The sequence below is a fragment of the Micropterus dolomieu genome, linkage group LG20 (genome assembly GCF_021292245.1).
Source record: "Micropterus dolomieu isolate WLL.071019.BEF.003 ecotype Adirondacks linkage group LG20, ASM2129224v1, whole genome shotgun sequence".
Lineage (NCBI taxonomy): Eukaryota > Metazoa > Chordata > Actinopteri > Centrarchiformes > Centrarchidae > Micropterus > Micropterus dolomieu.
In genome coordinates this window covers 6,647,598-6,671,472 of record NC_060169.1, presented here as the reverse complement: position 1 = coordinate 6,671,472, position 23,875 = coordinate 6,647,598, and the positions used below count along the sequence as shown (strand labels likewise).

Here is a 23,875-nt window from a genome sequence, read left to right as displayed (position 1 = left end):
TCTTCTTCCCACATTCAATAATATGTTTGATAATTCAATATTTGAGTTACCGCCTGTATAAGACATGAAATAGAAATAGGCAACATAGAAAGTGAGAACAGAACAACTGTCAAGTCAAGCATGTCTGTTTGATACACTGTGCTCTAGCATTAATGAGACTTAAGCCTTTTAAAGAGGATACAATTAGCACATCCAGCACACAAGTGACTGAGTTATGTAACAGAAAAGGGGCTTCCCAGGAAAAGTCAAGGTGTCACCACCATCTGCCTGGCGACTGGTGCAGGAGATTACTAAATTGAATACCAAACTTCAGGGTTCAGATAAATTTCTCATTGGACAAAATACCAAAAACATATTAGTAAGCAATGTTAGATGGTTTGGTACCAGGCAAAAGAAATGTTTTAGAGGATGAGGGATGTCTTTTTCAATGCAAGCTGGTGATTTTATGCTATTACCATTAAAGAGATACAAGATCCACTCACACACAAGATCTCTCACAAAAGGGTCAAAGGGCTGTGTTTGAAGACCAATGGAAAAAAATCTGAGGAACATACCAATAGTTCACCAACAGGTTTACTACAACTGTAAAAATGACATTTAACCTCACTGTTATTATTCCTGGGCACAATAGACACATCTATTATTCAAAATCATTCATACATCAACATTAATGCATCATTCAGCTTTTAGGGAAATATGCACAGGAGCTGTTGATTATTGTGATGCCACCTCATCCTTGACAATGTTTAGATGACTCATCTTTTAAACCACATCACCACGTGCTACTAATAATACTTACCAGTTGTTTCGTAGGTGGCTTGGGCTTGAGATTGTATTTGTGGAAAGCTACTACACAGCGATCGGCATCAGTGACAAAATTAACAAAATCATAGCTCATGCATTAGTAAATCCAGTCAAAATTATTCTATCCCTTCAAAAAGGGCTCTTCCGTCCTTAAGAATCTCTGAAGCACTTCTTCCTCGGCATTTGATGTATATCCACAATCACAGATGCCTGTGCATTCAGCTGCTTGGAGGTGCGTCAAGGTAAACTGACTAACCTGGAGGTCTGACAGGAGTCTCCCAGACATGAAGGGTGGAGTCAACCTGCTAAGATTAGCAAGGGAGTGAAAATCCTTGTTGCTGCCTTTTTTTGTCTTAGTGTTATTTAATTACTTCTCCTTCCAGAGGGAATGATTTACATTACTTTGCATGTCCAAAAAGATCAAGTCTCAGAAAGTCCTGTATGACTAAAAATAAGCGTTGAGAGTTATAAATTCTTTGACTGTGTCCTACTTTACTGAAAACACAAATCATGAGTTTTAGATTAGAGCAGTTCATTAAATTAGATCTGAAAAAATATTGAAAAAAACTAAACAATACATATTCATCAGGGCAATTTTAAGCATCCACATGCTGTACTTGCACAACAGAAATATAGATACTTAGTAAGAGCTGCAAAGTGCATGGCTTGCAGAGCTTTTATTTTTTACAGCCCTTTCCTGAAATTTTAAAACACCTTGGCAAAACACAATCACTAGGGATGTTGTCAGTGGCTATAGACCATAGCTAATTTCTAGCACAGAGTGGCATCATAAGGCTGTGCACTACTCGTAGGCTCCACTGACAAATCTTGTACATTTTAGTGACATTTAAGGTGAAAAAATGGAAACTTTCATATGGCTTTCTAGTTATGTCCTCAAAAGCTTCTTGCAAACTAATTAATTTTTTTGTAATGTTAAATGGGTTGCACTTACATGTATTTGCATGCTTCATTTATATGTGAAGCAGACAAATTCAAGAGTCAGGTTTTCAACTAATTTTGACAATGCCTCGCTGCTGTTTAATCGACACATTTTTGAGTATTTAATCAGACATAAATTATGGCTTATATTTTGGGTAATATTTCTTATTTTCCACTGATTTTAATAGAGATTTTGGTTTCAGTTCTTTTCCTCAGCTTAAACCAACATTGATAGCTTGCGATGACTTGGTAATTTGAAAGAAGTCAAATAAAAAGCAAATCAAGGCAAATTTAAACTTTTCATACATTTTCTGTATTCCAGTAATATGACCCTATTTTTCTTGTGCCTGTCTACCAGAAGAAGATCTTGTTACTTTTTCCAAAACATTCAGCAAAAACTTAAAGCAGCAACAACAACATTAACTTAAGCCTTGATTTGAGGTATTTGCAGAGATGCAGCTGAGAGTGCAGCTTAGTCACTGAGTGGCCTCAGTGCGATTATACTCTTCCTGGAAGCTAATGACCACGGCGGCTTTTACTTTCAAAGAGTGACATGGCCATTGTAGATGCAGTTGTGATGGTGTTGCCATGGCTCCATTTATTCTTTATTGCTATGTTGGGGTGACTGACTTTGTATGTGGACAAGATGATTACCAAGGTGTGATGTCATTAGAGCCATTTTAACATTTTGACAGTCTTCATATTGGTTTCTTATTATAGGTCAGTCATAATACTGTGTAGTCATTTATGATGAATATATAAGTATAAATTAATGAATTAAAAATGATAAATTCTTATCCACAGTATAATTTAGTCATTAAAATGGGGCTTGACCATGTTACAGCCCCTTGAAGTGGGAATGAAAGAATTGCTTGGTCAGAATCAAAAGGAGAACTGAATTCCAGCTGTCTGATTGCAGAGTGATTATCTTGTACAAGATCATATAGCTACTTTAGGAAATAGGAAATATGAATTATATCCTGCAGTTTGCAGAGTCACTGGGTGTAGGTGTGTTGAGTAGGTAACACTTTATATCCGTGAAGTGAGTGTGAAGATTCCCATTACTGAGCTGCTCTCAGAGATAGGACAGGGACAAAAGAGACAATCTAAGAGCACATGGCAAAGCATTCGTCCATGCAGTTCCACACCTGGCTCCACCTTTTCTGCCCTCAGCACCAAGCCGACCTCATGCTGCAACACCTGACAACATACACCACACTTAGACAGCAGGTGTCTATAATTAACTAATCTGTTCTGAGCCATCCTAATCCAGTACACATACATACTGAGATGGATCAGACACAGTCAGAGAACAAGTCTACAGCAGTAATATCTTATAACACATTTCCACAAATCATAAAACAAAGGTGCATCCTGATGGAGGATCGCTGTGTGGCAAAAAAATCTTGATCAGATCTTGATCTGTGATTCAGGGTGTAATATTGTCTATGTGAACCTTTCTCTCATGCTCGATTGTAGCACAGATCTCTCCACTACAAAGTCCCAAACACCCCAAAAACAGAGCCCAACCACTCAGAAAAAGTAGTAAAAGGTTATGGGACAAGTCAAAATTATAACTAAATATATCAGTAAATAATAATATTGGTTGAGTAGTTAAAATGGAGTGTAAAAACAAAGAAAAAAAAGTATATTTTTTCTTTAACCTCCGATCATTTTGTTAAAAAAAGTAAAAAGCTAATACATAGCTAATATAGTATTTTACATTATAAGGATGTATTCTGTTATATTTTCTAATTGTCTGATAACTTTTTACCACACTTTGAAGGTTCTGGGGCTCCATACATTAATACCCAAGAAGACCGATTGGTCTTTGGACTTTTTTGATTGATGGGTTATAAATAGATCTGATTGATTATTGAGAAGTGGAACTGCCGTCACTATGACCAGTGATTCCAGGCACCAGGTTAACACACACACACACACACACACACATACACACACATAAGCATAACATCAGTGACCTGTTACTGTTGATTACATTTTTTTAACAGAAAAAAAGACAAAATATTTGCCTGTGCTGTAAGGAATCCTGAGATATTTAATATAAATATTATGAGTAAAGCTGTTTTGTTGTTGTATACCACAACTCAAACCTCTCCCCATGACCTAATATTAACATCCACAGGATAAGCATGAGCAACATGCAACTTGCATGTCTTACTGGTTTTGTGTTTGGTCACACCTGTCCAGTTTTGACTGGTTTGAAAGATGTTATTTGACATAGTCCTACATACTTTCATTACATTCATGTGTAAAAACATTTTGGCCCTACAGTAAGTACCAATTTGGCGATGCCAAGTACTCTCCTTTTATTGAATCTCTCAGAGGTTTTGGTGACTAAAATGCTCATTTCCGGGTATATTGTACACTGTTAAGCACAATCCAAATTTTCAGTCACAGTATTATTAATAGTCTATTAATAGTCTAAATTGCGTCACTATTTTTTGATTTTCCCGCTTTGCATTGTTTGCCACAGTCATGAATGTTATATTGTGAAGTTTTCAAGGAAAGACAGGACAACTACCAGAACTACACAGATGACTGAATGAAAATTGTGCAAGCATAAACAATACCAGAGTCATCAAAAACCTACAGGGGAAAACAGGTTTGATGTAAAGGGGGAAACTGTTTCATGCACTCTGACAGAGACTGTAGAAAACGTCTCTGTCAGAGAAGTAAATATCCACATTGTCCAAAATCAATTTCTGCTGCTGATGAGGGAACTGTAAAACACCAATCAAAAATACATATTACCTATATTGGGGGCCAAACCACTTGAAGGGGAAAAAACAATTACCAACTAATGTACTACATAAAAAAACTACAGAATCAGAATGAAAACAGCTTAAACAGTCCAATTCAGCAGTAATTTGAACATCAGTATTAATTCAGTATTGCCATAGCTATTGGCTTCAGCTGAATAAATGAATGAATGTAAACAATAAATAAGATCCATTTTACAGCCCTTATCAATAAAATCTTTAAAAATGTTCTGCCCCTTTCATCTATCTTTACCTGGAGTTATGAGCCAGCCAACATGCCCAGGGGGCATAGCAATCAGATCACGATTTCTGTTACTAAGCAACACATTTATGCCTCACTGTTTCCCAAACATATTAAAATAGTTATTGTTGTGTTAATTTGTATACAATATATCTTGTATCTGTGTAATCATACCATCCAAAGAACTATTTTCCATTCTACCTGACAAGTGTTTACACCTTCTACATACTGTAAATACAAGTTAAAAAGAATACAACTCCCAGCATGCTCTAACTCCTCTTACCTAACACAGACATGTGGTTGCTGTGGATGTGGAAAGTCCATTAACTGCACAGGGATTTAGTCTAAGTATACCACAACGCAGGGGTCAGTCAGTAAAATAGTGATAATTCAATGGGCTAGAAATAATGAGGCTTTTCTGATGGTTCCATGTGCCAAACTGTCAAACTTTTGACTTTTGAGGGTTTTCATGCTGAAGTTAAATATTGCATGCTTCACTACAGGTTTATAAATCTCCATCTGCTGTAGAGGAAAAAACACCCCTTTCGAAACTAGATGAATATTATCTCTGGAAATAAACCATTAATTCAGACAATTGTGAAAGTTGCTATTTATGTTTGGCTTTAATAATAATTTTCATGAATCTTCTGTGATTTATAGCCAAATACCAGATTTAATTTTTCTTTCTATGAAAACTCAAGAACATTTTGAACAGCCAGGCATAGCAAACCTTCCTTTTGCCCATGAACACAGCAGAATAGTCACAACACGTCTAAATGGCTGGTTACAATCTTCATAATATCTGATAAACTGATTCTCACGTAAACACCGGTACAAGTTTAAACATATAGCATTGACTAAACAATACCAAACTTTGTTGTAATGACATGCCAGTCAAATGTTAGAGAGCATTTACATGAGCAGGGAACCACTTGAGCAGTTAATGCAATGGTGCATAAAACAATGATGGTGATGTTTAGCCTGTGCCAAATTGGAATGAACTAGAGTTTCAACAAAGGCTAAAATTTGTGTGAATGAGGATTTCCAGCAGGGCAAAATTAATGAAGACTCACTAAGTCTGTGTCCGGTGTATCTGGTGTCCAAGGAAGACCAAGGAGTGTTTGCATGACTTTCCTTCTACACTCAACAGATATAAGCCTCACTAAAGGAAAAAGAAATACATGCTGCAATAATGAATGGATGAGCAAGTCTGGGTTAGAGGTAAACAGCAGCTACTAAATAGAGAATTTCCACTAAATACCAATAAACAATTTTTGGCTAAATGTGCATGGCTTTTGGGGAAAAAATATCCAAAGGAGTTTTTAGTAGTCAATTTAGATTTTAGTTATATAGCCCAATGTCAAAAATCACAATTTGCCTCAAGGGGCTTTACAATCTGTACAGCATACAACACCCTCTGTCCTTAGACCCTTGATTCAAATGAGGAAAAACTCCCCCACAAAAACCCTTTTAACAAGGAATAAATAATGCGCTTTGTCAAAGCGTCAGTATTTGTCGCCCTGGGATGAGAATGGGCTGTTCAGATTGTAAATGAAAATGTAAATAAGAATATAAATAGCAAGGTTATAAAGTCTTTCAACAAAGATATAACTGCACTTGCAAAAATGCAACACATTTGAAGCACATACTGGAGTAGGCTATGTTCAGTGAGTGTTGTCAAGAGCTAATAGCAACCCTGTTTTGCATCATAGAGGCATGATGCACAACTGATGATCCTGTTTCAATGATGATTTTAATTACTGTCTGGTAAGAGCAGGATTTCATCTGGATCTGAGCCAGAGCTCAGCACCAGCTCTTGATTGTGAGAGTTAACTGCTCTTACTTAAGTGCAAGATGTACAATTAAACCATTTCAGATAGTTAATCACCTCTTGACTTGCTCTGCTATCATGCCCTCAACTTGAGAATGAAGTTGAAAAGGAAATCCTGTTTCTACTTATTTCAAGTCTTCTTTTCCTTTCTTACGCAGAGTAAGGCAAATGAAAGCTAATTATGTAGCTAGGATGACATGCTTGTTTGCTGTCTTACCAGAAGTTAGGTGAGAACACTGATATCAATTTCATCTCAGTGCATTCAAAAGCTTGTTCCAGAAAGTGTTTAGCCTAGTGGGAACCAGCTACCATTGACTCAAAAAAGAAAAATACATCTAACAGTTCCAAAACCTTGTTTACATGTTGTGTCTCATTAGCTTGCATGCTAGCCACCAATACATCCAACTTTTTCCCTATAGGTTTTGTTAAGAGCTCTGAAAGTTTGAAAAGATGGCAACTTCACAATGAGGACATGACTTATGAGGTGCTGCACACTGATGCACAAGTGTGGTCTGTTTAATTAGACCATGCATGTATGCATTTCATAATATTTTTTCTGAATATATGTAAAGTAAGTCCAATGAGGAATATTACTCACTTATTTTCAGTTAACAAAATCATATGAAAATAATCAATGTTAAGTGACATCCTATGCATCTTTAATGGATGTCCATTCAATTTTTGTTTGTTTGTTTGTTTTCTGGTTATTTGAGGACTTAAAAAAGTAAAATGTCATGGTAGGAAAAACATTTTTTATTTTGTTCTTTAGAGATTCAGATTCTCTAAGTATAATTTAATCCTTCTGTTAGAGTGCACCTTATGGTATGCCACAAATTGAAATGTGCAAAATGCATTGTTTTATTACTACGTTAAAAGAAGATGTGATTATGTCTGTAGTCATATTCCCTAACAAGAAGCATAAAATGGAAGAAACTGTCTGATGTGCAACCCATCTACTTAATTTTACTCAGGATTTAGCCCTTCGGGCTATTCTTTTGAACTTCATCCTCTTGCAGCCTTGTCTTGAGTTGGGGAGTGGGGTGGGAATGAAACTCTCAGAATGCCGTATCTCTGATGATGCACATGTGGCCCAAGGCCAGCAGTTTTGCATAGCTTTAAGAAACTGTCACTTTAATAAGTTGACTTGTTCTTATCCTGAGATATAAGTCATTCATCTTTAAATCCACCAACACTCTATGTGTTGCTAGCATTCTGGGTGGATGAGGTCCAACACAGCTCATTTTAAGACTTTGTGCACTAATGATTTTCACTGTTAGACAATTTGCAATTATTGTTGACCTGCAATGGGCCATTCACTTAGGAATAGGAGTAGGAATACAGCCAAACATTAACATCAACCATTACATTCAGGTATGCTTAAAATTGGGTCACAGCACTAACACCATTTTAACAATTCCTCCCTAATCCCTTTATCTTATACATTATGTCTAACCTAGTAGCCCTCAGTACACCATCAACATGCTGAATGACACTAGGAGCTTGGGTCACTTTGAGGGAAGTCCTGTGTGTTGTAGGCAGAATTGTTCTCCTTTACATTTTAAATGACTTGTAATTACTTGTTTGCCAGTTACATGCATGCTGAAATCTTCTTGAAAGGAAATGGTAGTTTTATCTACTTCTAGCATCCTTAAATGAAAAGTGCTCACCTGTGGAAGTCTTGTCTTTGAATTTGTGGGCTTTCCTGATTGGTGTAAATGTTCATTTCCTTCAAGTATGTTTAGAATTAAAGCAGAGAAATCATACAGGTGTGCACCAGGTTCCTCCTCCTCTTCTACTCTAAGCTATAGGAATCCTTCCAGCTCCCCCTTGCAACCTAAACAAACACCCTGCACATGCACAGTGTGCACAATGATGCACAGACAGAGGGTTGGGGATTTCAGATGAGAGGTCAGTACCTCCTTTCAGGTGAGGGTGGGGTGTTCTCCAGTTAAAGGGTAATAGATTAGCAGACTTTCAACCCATTTTTAGCATCATTACATCATACAGTAAGATGAAGACCTCCGCTAGTGCAAAACATTAAGGCTCAAGTCCATTATTCCATTAAAAAGGATAAAGTATAAAAGGTGTTGAATGCTTTTGCATTTACAATGCATTACTTACATTTGCATGTTTACTTGTGTGGTTCTTTCTATGATTTTTGGATGTGCAGTAGAGTCACTAAAGTGTTGACAGTCTAATGCATTTTCTAGTCTTGACTGCTGTATTTGCTCTGTCTTTTTGTTTATAGTGGAAATACAATCATTAGTTGCTATTTCCAGGTAATTTAGTTTTCAAGTTGCACACCGACTACTGAGCTGCTCATTGTTTAATTGGCCAGGCTTAAAAGGTGTCCTGCACAAAGCTGCAGAAAGCACACCGGGTGTCTGCGTCTCACGAGTAAGAGCTAAGTTTAGCAAATCCTCTAAGTGTGTTTCTCAATGACAGCACATGTTGGACAGTCTGCAGAGAAACTCACGAATGCATAACCTCACATGCAAACACGCCACAGATACACAGGTACTGTGTATATTTACAGTATGTGGTGTGCTGCGATGCACATGCACACATGCACACATGCATAGGTTGGAAATGAGATATTTTCTCTCATTGCATTTTAAATGATAGGGTGTTTGCATGTTGGAGCTTTTTGGCAGGCAAAATCTGCACATATTTTACTTGGAATCTGAAACTGTGGATGCAAACTGAATAATAAATGTCTTAATATTAACATAGCTGAATATAAACATATGCATACTTGCACACATACTGTATGTGCCTTGGTGTGCAGATAACGACTTATCCTTCTTGGAAAATGTTTATCTCCAGGATAGTTAGAGGTCAGAGGCCTGGAGCTGGCAGATATTCAAAGTAACAGCAATATTAACTTAATTTTCAAATATAAGTTACAAGTACTGTAACATAGACGGACACTCAGCAAAATCAGGACATAAGCTCTGAAAATAAAGCACAAATAAAACATCAGAAAATACATAACAAAATAAAAGCAGTAAAAATCTGACGGCTGATGGTTGATGGTGAACTCATTTTTGATTTTAAGCCCAGATTTAGTGACAGAAGAACACAGAACCTAAAGATAATCAGTAAATTGAAGAAAACATATAGATTTATTTCAACTTGATTTTAAAATTTTCTAGCTGGGTGAGTGCTGCACTGAGATACTGAGCATCAACGACTCAAAATGGCAGATTTCTTTATTTTTTTATGTTGAAAAATCATGAGTATGTGGGTGTGTTTCTTAACCACTTTGAGTTGTTTAAAGTGGAGGTAGCCCAAATACGAAACAATAACATGCACACATAAGAGAATGCCAGGAAAACAATTCTCATATGATATTAACACAGAAAGCAGGTACAATATTATCGCAGCAAATGTTGTGTTCTCACTGTCCGCTCCATCTTCACTGTTTCCACCAACTGAGATTTACAAAACAGGAAATAAATGACAATTGAAGAGATTAATTTGCTGAAAACCATCTTTACATGAGATATTGAGGGGAAAAAATCTACTTCGCATTGTTCTCTATCCAGTCTCTAAAGTTGGCTATTCGTGTCTGAACTGTGTAAGTCTGTTGGTAGCAGTTCTTTTCATCATAGCTGAAACTCTCTAAACCAAGAAGCTGCCAGGCTGTGCTGGAGGCTCCCTCAGTCTCCTCGTGACCCGACAAGACACCACTTGTGGATGAAAACACAGCTGGCACGATTGTGATGCCTGGAGCAACACTGGGACAAGGGCTTTGAGGACTGGACAGCTTCCTAATGACACATAGTGTATTGTCACTGATCACTGAGGAATGTGCTCGTCGCTGAGCAAATTCTCCTTCGCATTGAGCTACATCACCCAACTCAACAAGTTTCGTCTGGCTCAAGGGAGCGTAGTGGCTCAGGTGCCTGTGATCGTTTGGTAAAATCCACCTTGCAGTGTAAGCCTCCTGTGCTGTCACCTCTCCTCCTTGCAATTTGGGTAGACACACTGGCAACACACGCTGACTGATCTTGGCCTTGTCTTTTAGCTTGAGCACAGCCAAATTGGAGTCTGGTGCAGAATAAAAATTTGGATGGACTAAAATGTCTGAAACCTGTTGGGGCAGAAAGAGAGAAAGAATGAACTGGAAGTTAGAATACATGAGAAAGCCTGATTCCACAAAGAATGTGCCAAGTTTTGTTGTTTTTGGAATATATGTCAAGATCAGATAATATGCATCAAGATGCGCAAATATTTCAAATCTAAATTAAATATAGTTGTATCTAGGTAAAGCTTTAAGTGCACATCTAAATGCCAAATGATTTCTTCCTGTACCGTTTACAAACAAAAACGGATCCAGAAGATTATATCTATTTAATGAAGATTCTTTGCTTAATACATTATCACTGCATCTGCTGTTTGATAGATTATGCAGTCATGGGAAACTGTTGAGCGTAACCTGAAAATAAAAAGATCCATTGTAAGGCCATAAGAAACATGGTTTTGGTCATTTGCAGGTCAAAAGATGTTTAAGCTTAAAATTGGGATAAAGGTGGTTGAAAAGTGTTTTAGATAGTTTTACAATCTATGTTTACCACTATTTTAATGATTTCAACTGGCAGTTAGGACGTTAGAAGTTGAAAAATAGTAATTAGATTTTTGGTTTGACACAAAACCTATATGCAACTTTTTTTTTAAAAATGTCTTTTTATCTACAAACAATGCCTAGATATCAAATGTAGAATACATGCTTGAGGGAAATTATGACTCTATTATATGTTGTATTATAAATTAAACTCATCTAATTAAAGCAAAAATGTAAAACATCTGGTGAATTTTCACCAAAACTAGTTTTTTCTCACTAATAATAATAATAATAATAATAATCCTTATTTGTAGAGCACTTTTCAAAAACAAGTTACAAAGTGCTTTAACAAGTGTAAAGAATAATACAAAAAAGATAAGAGCATGAAAATTTAATATAAAATTAGTAAAATACAATAAAACAAAAGGGATAAAATAAGATAAGTCAAATAAGATCGGGAAAGTAGTAGTAAGCTGTGTTTTACCCTGAGGTGACTCTTCAGCTGATCCTTGGATGTCTGGTATTGCATGCTTATGGCAACCTTCACATGTGCTTGGTGAAGGGTCTGCTGCTTGTCCTTGTCTACCACACACTGAGCTGCCACCAGGATGCTACGCTGGGTGAGCAGAACCCCACTGCAGGCAAGGTACCAGAATGTAGACTCCTCTGAGGCCCCCTGCTGGATAGACATGGATTTTCTACTGAGCCTGTGGGTGCTGGCAGTGCGATTAGGAGGTGAGCGGATATAGATGGCTGCGTGCCACGGCCACTGAGTGTCTGTGAGGTTGTGTAGACTGAAAGTGTCGAATTTGCCACAAACTGAGGGATGAAAACAGTCAGACAGGAGAAAGAGTGAAAATGTAATTTCATAACAAACTGGCAGTTAAAAGGTGTGCACACTATTGGTTAAAACGTACCTGTGTCAAAATACTTTTGCCCTTTTCATTTTACAAGGAAAAGGTTCTGACACACCTTTTCATTTTACAAGGAAAAGGTTCTGACACACCTAAAGGCCGCGCACAGACATATGTGTTACTAGTTCATATGGCTAATCAGACTTCTTCTCTGGTTGATGTTGGGGGAAACTGCTGGAGTTCACCAAACTTCATAAACCAATGTGAATTACAGGTGCAACAAAACTAATAGGGAGTCAGAGAGATGTCAATCATACACAATCTGAGACTATTCATGCAAAATAACTGAAAACACCTGCACAGGAGGATAGTAGTGGTGTAGGGCATTTAATGGAATGACCTTTTATAAAATTCACTTATTCGTTTTCTTGCAGAAAATTAGATGAGAAGGTTACCTTTGGATAGAGTAAGGCAAGCTATTTCCTTCGGTTTCCAGTCTGTATGTTAAGCTAAGCTAGCGGGCTGCCATGCAGATGTGAGAGGGTATCAATCTTTTTATTTAATTCTCTACAAGAAAGAGAATAACTGCATGTCCCAAAATGTCAAACTATTTCTTTAAAGTGAGCCTATGTACCTGTTGCAGTCACTGGGAATTACGGGATGCTGGTTAATGTTTAAAATGGGTAAAGGTAGCACAAGCAGAGAAGAGTCATTTAACAATTCACTGCCTACTTAATAGGTTTCTTCATTAAACACAACTGAATTAAGATATTTAAACTACCATTTTGAAGTCAAGACTTAACTTTTACATTAATAAAATCAGCAATGTAATGTTACCTTACAGAGGTAAGGTATCTTCCTAAAGTTTGCTAACATTAGCCAACAATGTGTTTTATTGCTTATGAAGTAAACAAATTAATTTGTTAGAGGATCAATAATTTTTATTTTTATTTGAATATAATAGTAATAATAATCAGGTTTCACTTCACAATCTGGATCTATACTGCTTTTGCTCTCACCTGGTGAGCAAGAAACACGGCGCCCACTCCACCTGCCCGAATTCAGGCAGGTACGTCGGGAACTTCCTGTGTGGCGGTAGAGCAGAGAGGCACACTTATACTCAATACTCGTGTAGACTGGATGAAAGCCATGAGGATGCTCGAGGAAGGTGGTGTCGTCTTTTTTTGACTGTTTATCCAATGCAAGTGGAGTAAAACGAGCTGACAGCAAATCATGCATGTTGTACCTGGAAGAGAGGTAGAATCTTTGGTCTGGATTGTTTTTCCAAGGTCAATAATTAACTTCTACTTAAAAGTGTACAGTAACTAACAATGTTTGGTATTTTTAAAATTGTAATTTAACAGTTATATAAGCCTATAATAGTTGTTGAGATAGTAAAGTCTGGACCAAAGTGGTGGGCCAAACAAATTGAGAGATCAACATTGCTATTCCCAAACCTGGCTAAAGATTCTACACATAGTGGTTTTAAGTTCACTAAATATGTAAATACACAGTACACCATGTCTTAGTGGTTACCTTGATATCAGATGTGGCTTCACAACACTTTGTCGCACAAGTTCAGAGACTTTGGGCTCTCGACATGCTGTAGGGCAATATCAAGCAGAATCACTTTCTGAGCCTCTATTGCAAAAACAATTAAATTTCAGTAACATTAATTACTGTGAGCAGAAGGGTAAGTTATTTGAAGTAAATAGCAACAATTATGTGTAAAATCTACAGGACGAACATATTCATTATAAAGAAAAATTCAAAACCATTACTGATGCATCTTTATAAAATTACCCAATTTACTATACATTCATCATATTGCTCCAATGGCATAAAATTACTTTTTTTACATGTCAGGATATGTACATTTTTGGGTAAATTGGGGTGTCAGATAAACAAATCCTCAAATAGTAATGCAGGGGGAAAACAGGATACTTTGTGTTCCCAACTCCAGTGTTATTTTAAAAACAACTACCTCTGACACACTTGGGAATCCTGCTACTCCAGGATCCATTAGAGAGGCAGGTACTCTGGTGGTTTCCACTCAGAATGTAGGAGTTTTTACAGAAAAACTCAATGGTCACTGCATCTCCAGTTGTGTTAGGAGCAGGTCTGTGGTAGCCGTTGAGCAATTTTGGTGGAGGGGAACACCGGACTTTGCTTGTTTGGCCTGTATGGGTGTGTGTTTGAGAAAGATAAGGAACAACCTTCCCCAATAAAGCATTATGTGACTTTTATACTGAACAAAACATTACAAATTAAGACAGAACCTGCTCAAAAGGTACCTCTTACACATGTGGGAACTGTGCCACTCCATGTGCCATTAGGCAGACAGATCCTCTGCTGGGAGCCAATCATTGTGGAAGGTGCATGGCACCGGTAGTATACAGATACAAGCTCCTCCTTTGGGCCATATACAAGCAGCAAATATCCATTCGCCAGTTTCTCTGGGAGTGCACACATTGGTTTCTTGATGGTTGCAGCTGTGGAGAAATCTGCTTGTGATACAGTAAAAGACAAACATTCACTCATTCAACAGCTTATGCAAAATTGAATAAAGACACACAAGTAGTGTGAATTGACATAAATGGTACAAAACTGAAGATAGATTGAGTTTAAAAGTCCTCTCATTCTGCAGTTGTTGAGATATGTGGCTGTTCAAAAGCACGCCTGTGGTATGTAAAAATGTATTTTTGTCTTTGAAGGAACAACATCTTGCTGCATAATTCTGGCAATCCCTAATGAGATTGGAAAGTTATGAGAGTTTTATCAGTTTTCTTTGTGAGACCTAACTTCATTTTTATAATTACTTTATTCCATTTCTGAGATTTTGAAAAAGTTCACATGTGTTTGGGGAGGTAATCAGTCTAGTTTTGACAGATTGTGGGGAGCTGCTGTACCAGTAGGTGGCAACATTGCCAAACCAGCCCCTTTTTTTCTACTCTAACTAGTGGGCTGCTCTCCTGGCCAGCTTAGCATTGTATGTGCCAAAGCCTCCTGTGAAAGCTAATTATCTCAAATGCATTCACAATAATTAATTATATGCTAAAATAACACAAATCTTCTTTGATATATTAAAGTAAGCTTTACAGAAATATTGCTAAGGGGGAGCTCTACTACCTATCCCAGCTGTACCACTATGATATGTTCAGGTTAGCAAGCAAGAGTTAATGTCCAGGAGGGAAAAGACAGAATAAATGGGATGCAAGTTAGATGTATGATTTACTATAAAAGGGGGCAAATGAGTATGATTAATCTGTGCCACTGACTGTCGTCCATCTCACATGGTTGCCCTCTATAGGAGGCTACACACAAACTCCTCCTCTCTCTCTCTCTCTCTCTTGCGCTCACACACACACGCACACACACATACACACACGCACGCACACTCAACAGAATGAATAAAAAATTACAGAAGCACATATGGTGCATGCAAACAAAGAAAGGTGCAGCATGCATGCAGAGATAGCAGAGTATCAGCTGTGTTGTGTATTCATGATAAAGATTAAAAAGAAAACCAAGACCTGAACAGAATATATCAATAAGAATATCTCAGACTGATACTTTATTAATCTTTTTATGTGGATTCCTTAGAGGAAGCTACCTTATACAATGCATCAGTTGAGGGTGTGAACAAAAGGAACACCATAAATTATAATGCAATATAGTTCAACATTATCGACACTAGCACAGCAAAAACATAACTTTTTAAAATAAATACTTAAATATTTATTTTGAGGTAACTGTATTAGATTGATTAGATTTATTGATTAGATTGCATTATACTGTATACTGATTAATTGTATTATTTTGTCTATCCTGTATCCATACTGGATGTATGTAAGGTGTAAGAAACTTTCGCATTAATAGAAATAATTGTACCAGCCTGAACTCTCCTGAAAAGTAAGAACAAAGCCATCAAAGTTGTTGTAGCCGTCTGAGGTGAACAGGATGTGCAAGAGGTTCCCTGAGCTTTTTACTGGAGGAGGCAGCTGATCCCCACAAAACCGGCCAATTACTGGAGAGCTCAAATCGTTGCCGTCACGCACCTCAACATAATCATAACGACAGTTATGGTCAGATTCCAGACTAAGCAGTGAAAACCTGCAGCATAAACAGAGAGAAGTTATGATTAACTGATTTTTCAATCCAATTCAAAAGCCTTAACATCAGTCTTTAGGTGCAGAACAGTCCAATTATATGGGCTCATGCAGGGCTGCCTATCCACTCTACTTTCACCTCAACATTAGCTGAGTTGTGCAAGTTGTGCTGAATAATTTCACTATTTTTGCATCTGAGAGAGAAAGAGTGATATTGAGTTGGTCTTCTATGTGGCCAGCTGCACATTTAGGAAAAGTAGTATCCAGCACTAAAAACAAATCCAAAAACATATCCTTTAGCTTGACCCCTTTCAAAACACACAATCCCGCAATTACTGCATGAACTGAATCATAAATTATATGCCATGGAGAAGTGTTTTTTCTTTTTTTTTAATTGCAGCAGTATCTGTATAAGCTTTGGTAAACATTGCCCTGACTTTAGCCTAATATACACAGAGAGTAACATTTCTAGATTACTTTTCTCACGATTTATCACTTTGAGTCACTTTGATAACATTATCAGTTGAGGTGCCTTTGGAAAATAAGACTGACCATTTTTTCTGCTTCAGACATTGACAACTTTTCCATGTTGATTCCATGCATGTGAAAGCTTTGAAAAAAGTGACTTACCTCAGTTCAATTCTGCTGTTCCTCTCCACTTGCACTCGCCATTCACATCGGGCATTTGTTGGGTAACTCTCCAGGGCTATATGACCCTGAGCCCGTTGAATGACGCCTCCACATGCTACCCACAAGAGAATTGTGATTAATGTCTACTTCTAATGATTACATGCAGTGAACATTTTTTACTGTTGCAATCAGGACTAGTAATGTGACATGCTGTGAAAGTGGGCGGATAATTTCCTAAAAATCACAAGATGACAGCATCCAACCAGCCACCTCAATAACCATGATTATAAACATCATGCTTGTGTCCATGCTGTGTGTTCTCCAGAGAACTAAAAAAGCAAAACAAGATATTGAAAATTCAACAAATTGATTTTGGTCAGTCCTTGCTACTAAAGGGGACCAGCACAAAGCTTGATTTAGGGTTTCAGTTGGTATTTAATGGTTAAAGGTTTTAGGCTTTTAGAATACACAAATCCTTTTCTACACACTGCCCCCTAAGCAAAACATGATTAAAATCATGCTGCCTATTTAATTGGAATGTTTGACCTATACAGATTTTAAACAAGTTGTGTACGACAACAGAAGACGCCAAACTGACAGTACATGACAGAATGGCATCCAAGTGACAATTTCCCCTGGGCCATAAAGAACATAATGAGAGTGTCCAACGAAGGTTAAAATCAAGGGCAACTGGACTTGGTTGAAGATACTGGAAGACGTTTTGTCCCTCATCGAAAAGGACTTCTTCAGTTCTGACTGACTGGCAGGGAAACTCAGCTATTTAACCTAAGTGGGGTTGTTGGCACAACACAACATCCCTGTGTTTTTTAAACCCAAGAACACACTAAGACAGATGCTGGTACACCCCAAAGACCGCACACCCAAACACAAGAAAAGCAATCTAGTGTGTGCGGTCCAATGCAGTGAGGAATGCACAGACTTGCATATTGGGGAGACTAAACAACCACTACACAAACGCATGGCTCAACACAGAAGGGCCGACTCCTCAGGTCAAGACTCTGCAGTCTACTTACATCTGAAGGACAGAGGACACTCGTTTGAGGACCACCAGGTGCACATTTTAGACAGAGAAGATGGATGGTTTGAAAGAGGTGTCAAGGAAGCCATCTACACCAGGGTTGAGAAGCCGTCATTGAACAGGGGAGGGGGTCTACGCCACCACTTATCCCCCACTTGCAATGCTGTCCTTTCATCACTTCCTCGGAAACTCAACAAACGTAACCTATTGGCCTCAGGTGAAGATACCAACGATGGTCGTTCAGTCTTGGCCACCGGTAGTCCTAACGACTGTAACGACTGTCGTCACAGCAACCAGGAACACTAACGAACCAGCGGTATCGATAACGACCCCACTGAGGTTAAATAGCTGAGTTTCCCTGCCAGTCAGTCAGAACTGAAGAAGTCCTTTGGATGAGGGACGAAACGTCTTCCAGTATCTTCAACTAAGTCCAGTTGCCCTTGATTTTAACCTTCGTTGGATAACTATGACCTGGATGACTGAGAATCTTCATAGACATAATGAGAGTGAATAACAGGAGTGACAAGCAGTAAACTTGTTTTCTTTCCTATATTAACAGTATAATGTTGCTGCGGGCAAAATTATTTGGGTGTGGTAGCTGCTATAGCACAATAGTAATATTTATGTTTTCAAAAGAAAAAAGTTGACTTTAGTTTTAGCTTAGCTGAAATCAAACTCAAAAAAAGTTTTGTTGCCACAAAGTGTCCTTAAGGTGTATTACAAATAATAATAGTCATAGATACTAAACAGGTTTATTTGTAGGTGATGGATTATGTTTCCTTAACTTATAGTAAACTTGTATACCTATAATAAAAAACATTCTGTTTACAAATTATGGCATGACTCAGTTATCAGTGGTTGTGATTACCTTAGGACCTCACATATGACTCTATGAACTCTACTATGAATGATAATTTCATTCAGATCAATTTCAGATAGCACTATACTGGCAAATGTAATCTAAAAATAAAATCTCACAGACAAAAATAAACCATTTGACCAAAGATCTGTATATATAGTATATAAGAACACATCAGCACTTACAGCTGCTCAGTTATTTCTTACTGGGTACTTCTGCACTATGCAATCCATGTTTTCTCATGTAGGCAATGTGATTCAGAATATTCAGCTAGAGACATGGCAAGATAAGCCCTCACAGCAAGACTGCATTACAGCAATCTGACTCACTTTTACAGTCCCCTCCACTCCAGCCTTGGCGGCACTCTGTACAATACTTTCCATTGACGAAGAAGTCGTCATTGGCTTTCCATGTTCCGTTGTGGCAGGTTTTACAGTTCTCAAACAAACTGCAGCCTGGAAAGGACAAAAGCAGAAGGAAGTTGAAAGTAACTTAAAATAATATTCCCAAACATTTAAGTCAATTTGCAACTCTTAGTCACTGACTAATACAATATAACACCATAAAGATTAAATTCAAACGTTGATCCAAACCCTCTGGTAGGTTTTTCCTAGGAAAAAAACATCTAATAAACAAGTATTTTATGTTTCTGCAAGCAGCAGCTGCTTGTTTCAGAAATACAGAAAAATAATTTGGTAGGTAGCATGAGCAGCAATTGCAGATAATTACAGGAAAAAGAAAATCTCTAAGCAACAATGAGAGTGTACCTGGGTGAATGATACAGGGATCACACTGATCCAGAGCATTGCGGCAGCAGGGAACAGTGTAGCCTACCCTCGACCCTTTTGAGGGACAGCGACATTGGATCAGGTGGTACTCGCAACAAGGACGACACATGACGCTCCACTCAGAGCTCGGGCAGTTGTCCCCTGACATAGGTGTGGAACCAAAACAAAGGAGATGGGCATCAAATTTAATATGCACTTACTGAAACCTCTGGCTTCTGGTACTTTTATGTCTCTATGATGGTAGACAAGATAACATGTTAAACATCACAGCAGAGGAGTTACACATATATTTTTTATCCATCAAAGATTGTGCAACTAATTAATCCCTACAGCATATTTGTGATTATATAAATGTAGTGAACAGGGCAGAAACACAAATCTGTCCTATTAGCATAGTTTCCTGTTATCTGATGATGCAGCTCAGACTTTCTTATACAACACGTACAACATTTCATAATGACTGGACAAACTGCTGAGGTGTCAAATCTGTCTTGGCAGGGGATTTTGTGCCACATGATACTATCAAGCTCAAGCTGGAATGTATACTGCTTGTGAACCAAATTGCACACCTTAAGCTGCCATAGTATACCTTGTGAGCTTTGACCCAAAATGATGCACCATGTTGAGCAGCTGGGGATGTAGAGACAGGTATACTGTAATTATGTCCCAAAAACCCTGCAGACTGCTTATCCAAAACTCCATTTTGAATACTAGACATGCTAATGAAATTATGTACTGTATAATTTTATTGTTCTCTCAAACACAAAACGTATGTGCAGTAAAAAGTAGATGAAGGCTACATGAGGGCCAGTTGTCATCATCACAGGTTTAATTCTCCATATCAAAAGTTACAGATTTCTGCGCTTAATGAAATGTAAAAGCCTTCCAGGTATTGAATCCTCACTAAAATGTCCAATATCTACATGCATGGCAAAGGAAAAGGCTACAAGATATACCAAGAGAGGTTATTTGTTAGTATCATTTCAGTGAGGCACATAAGAGTCTGTAGCATGAATTGAGACCTAGCAACAGTCTTAGTAGCACAAGTGACTCATCGTCATGAAATAATTCCACAGTTAGTCATCAATTATATAAACGGTTAAAAGTTAGGAATGTTTTCACAAAGAAGAGGCCATGTAATATAAAGATTCTCCATTATTATGTACAGTGAGAATAACATTTAATCCCAACTGTAATAAATGCCTTTTACTTACCACGTGGCCAAGTTGTTACACAAAAACAGAGATTTAGGAGGAGGTAGTAGAGTTTGGGGTCCAGCAGAGTGGGCAAAGCCACTTTCCTTATGAGGAAAGTGAGCATGTTGGCTGCCAAGCTCACAGCAATAAACTTCCAAAGAAGTTCCACGAAAGAAGCACTAGGCCTATCTCAGTGTTATCTACAGATCTTCCTCTCTGCTCAAAAACATGACGTAGCTATGGATGATGAATCTTCCATCTCAGCATAATGGAGAGGGATCCTTAACCCATTCCTTCTGCAATCTTTTCATTTGTGAAAACTCATATTTGCTTAGCTCAAATCCGTGCTACTGTAGGTCTGCAAGTAGTTCCCATTTCTCTGCCCTCGTTATGAGTCCAGAATGAGTGCCGCACACTGAAAAGTAACAGGGGGAAAATACTTGTTGGCAAAGGAAGTGGAAAGTGCATTTGAGGGAAATAAAGACATGCTAATGAGGAAAACAGTGAAGAGTGAAAGTCCAGAGAAAAGAAATTCCATGTATTAGTTTACTGAGAGAGGTTTCAAGGAAAGGAAATGAATCTCTCAGAAGCTGCGATTTAGATATTCAAAATCATTGTTCTTTCCCCAAATACTTCAAAAGTCATGTGAAAATATACATCTGCAGGTGCATTAAGCCAAATATGTTTACTGATGCTTCATACCAGCTGTCATACCAGACGTGACAATTCCACAACTTCTTGGAAAATACATAACAGATGTCCTCTCTATGAAATATTTATGATGTCAGTCTTCATAGATTTGCAAGGAGCATTGAGGCTGACAAGACTGTTACAGCCCATTTCATGACCATGGTTTCATTTACCTAAGCCTTTACTTTACAGACAGATTAAGACTGATAATAGTACAGGACTTCAATTATTGTCTTTTACTTTCTGTGCTATCTGATATTATCATTATCTGATATTTTTCAGATTTTTTTCTTCTGGGTTCGAGATTTGTTATTTCCTGTTTTATTTTGAAAGTATCCTTCCTCATGTGTCTTTGTTTACATTACTTACTGTCTTTGTGTATTTTCCCACCTGTTTGATTGTCTGCCCTACTGTAATGAGTTTCACCTGTGTTTCAGCTACTCACTTTTTTAAACCATTTAAGTCAGTGCGCCCCTCCCGCCCCCCCGGTCTCCCTTTGCCGGGGGCGAGTTCAATCTCAAAACATTTTGCACTGGTTTGCAACATTTTTGGATTGAACATCAGGTTTCCTTGCAACGTTGCACGACGTCCTGCAACGGACTTCAAGGTAGGTTTTCTTCTGTTTGGTGGGCGTGTCTCACGTGTTACCCAATCAGCTGCCACAAGTTTTTAAACACAACGGTGTTAAAAAGGCAGGAAAATGCAGTGCGCTTGCGTACACAACAGTTCCGTTGAAGAAAACGTTTTGCTACGTTTTGTCAGCGCTGAACTCACCCCAGTTCTTTACGCTTGCTTCCTGTCTGCCAGAGAATTTATTTGAAAGTACTGCTGTTGGTTTATAAAGCACTAAATGGTTTAGGGCCAAAATACATTTCTGATCTTCTGCTATGTTATGAACCATCCAGACCTCTCAGGTCATCTGGGACAGGTCTGCTTTCTGTCCCCAGAGTCAAAACTAGAAGCAGCGTTCAGTTTTTATGCTCCATTTATCTGGAACAAACTCCCAATAAACTGCAAGTCTGCTGAAACTGTCGGTTATTTTATATCAAGACTGAAGACTTTACTTTTTACCACTGCCTTTAATGAAATTAAATTTAAAGTTGCAGATTCATAACTTTCAATGCACTGTAACTTTAACTGTCTTGTTTTCCTTTTATTTGTTTTTAGATTTTCAGTGAACACTATTTAAAAAGCTTAGAGTGCTCTTTTGATTGTACTTAGAGTGTGTTTAGATTGGTTTGCTTTTTTGGACTGCTCTACCTTACTTCTTGGACTGTTTTGGATTCTGATTCATGCCAGATCCCCTTTCGTAGTGCTGCTTTTTGGGCCTGGTTTGACCCTGGACTGCCACATCTTTTGTTGTAAGCCAGTGTACTTTTTGATTTATTAAAAGACCGAACTGTGTCTGTTTTGCTTGGTGTCTGCTTTCTCCAGATCCTCGTTGACATTTTATGAGATGCATCCTTAACAGGGTGGTTATTAGTGATGCTGTATCTTTAGTTTTTTTGTTGATATGCTCCAGGCTTTGAGCAGAAACCAAAGTGGTTATTACCAAAGAATATTCTAGATTCACTCTTTTGGTTTGGTATCCACCAATTCTTGTAAGGAAAAAAATAGTAGCTTGTATCTGGTGTTTGGCCAGTGTGAAAATTTATGCAGCTTGACTGACTGAGTAAATATTCAGGAGGAATGGGGAAGAAATACGGGTATAGACTTACAGCAGATATTAGCTGTATTTCAAGTGGAATAAATGTTTTCATGTTGTCATACACCAGAGCCCCAAACTTTCAGGTATATCGAGTTCACATAGAGCCTAACATTAGCTAGCTGTTACCTATGGGCTAACATTAGCACTTGTTCCAGCAGACCAGCCTGGTGGTTACCACCTTAACATCACTTTAACCCCACCTGGTTTTCTGTGACAAAACAGTGGCAGAGCAAAATACACTTTTCTTGCTGTTAAAAATTCCTGGTGCGGCTTTGGAGTGCAGGAACAGTTGAATCAACAGATGATTCAAGAGTGACATCTTTTTGTTTGCTTCTTTCGTCCAGGTGTGGGTGGAGACCACAACAGAGCCTGAAGGAGAGAAAGTATTTTACTTACATTCGGTAGGTAGCCAGAAACATGACTCAAAATAAAAATAAAAGCAACTATTTGTTTGTGCTGTATCAAAATGATAATGCGATCATGTCAGAACAGTTTTTACAGCTTGTTTTTTTTTGTTGAAGTGGCCAAAACAATGAATGCAGGTTTAAGATCCATTTCACTAGGCTGAGAACAATACAACTAACAGGGTTCTATAGAAACATAAAGGATAGAACTAGCATTGCATGGTGAGAATGGGTTTTTACACATAGCATTTTATTGAGGGGGCCAGGCTGGGGCCAGGCTGGGGCCAGGCTGGGGCCAGGCTGGGGCCAGGCTGGGGCCAGGCTGGGGCCAGGCTGGGGCCAGGCTGGGGCCAGGCTGGGGCCAGGCTGGGGCCAGTTGTTTTGTCAGAGGGGCACATTCAATCCAAAGGAGACAAAGGCAATGTTCAAGCTT

At 38.2% G+C, this 23,875-nt stretch overlaps 1 protein-coding gene across 1 annotated transcript; it reads right to left on the bottom strand.

Annotated features, from left to right (window-relative positions):
• Positions 1-9,778: 9,778 nt before the first annotated feature.
• LOC123959271 (inactive serine protease PAMR1-like) lies at positions 9,779-19,592 on the bottom strand. Its single transcript, XM_046033223.1, has 10 exons — positions 19,424-19,592; positions 18,986-19,111; positions 16,759-16,873; positions 15,921-16,132; positions 14,314-14,511; positions 14,004-14,198; positions 13,556-13,622; positions 13,039-13,265; positions 11,650-11,984; positions 9,779-10,694 (listed from the first exon to the last, which is right to left on the bottom strand). Exons 1-10 carry the CDS (start codon positions 19,590-19,592, stop codon positions 10,122-10,124), a joined length of 2,217 nt encoding a protein of 738 aa, XP_045889179.1. The 3' UTR covers positions 9,779-10,121.
• Positions 19,593-23,875: the final 4,283 nt, after the last annotated feature.

Coding starts and splice junctions, on each gene's coding strand:
- LOC123959271 (XM_046033223.1), bottom strand. CDS start 19,592: ATGTCAGGGGACAACTGCCCGAGCTCTGAGTGGAGCGTCATGTGTCGT. Junction 19,112..19,423: donor TCCCTGTATCATTCACCCAG/GTACACTCTCAT, acceptor TGTCCTTTCCAG/GCTGCAGTTTGTTTGAGAAC. Junction 10,695..11,649: donor AGCTGAAGAGTCACCTCAGG/GTAAAACACAGC, acceptor CTGCCCCAACAG/GTTTCAGACATTTTAGTCCA.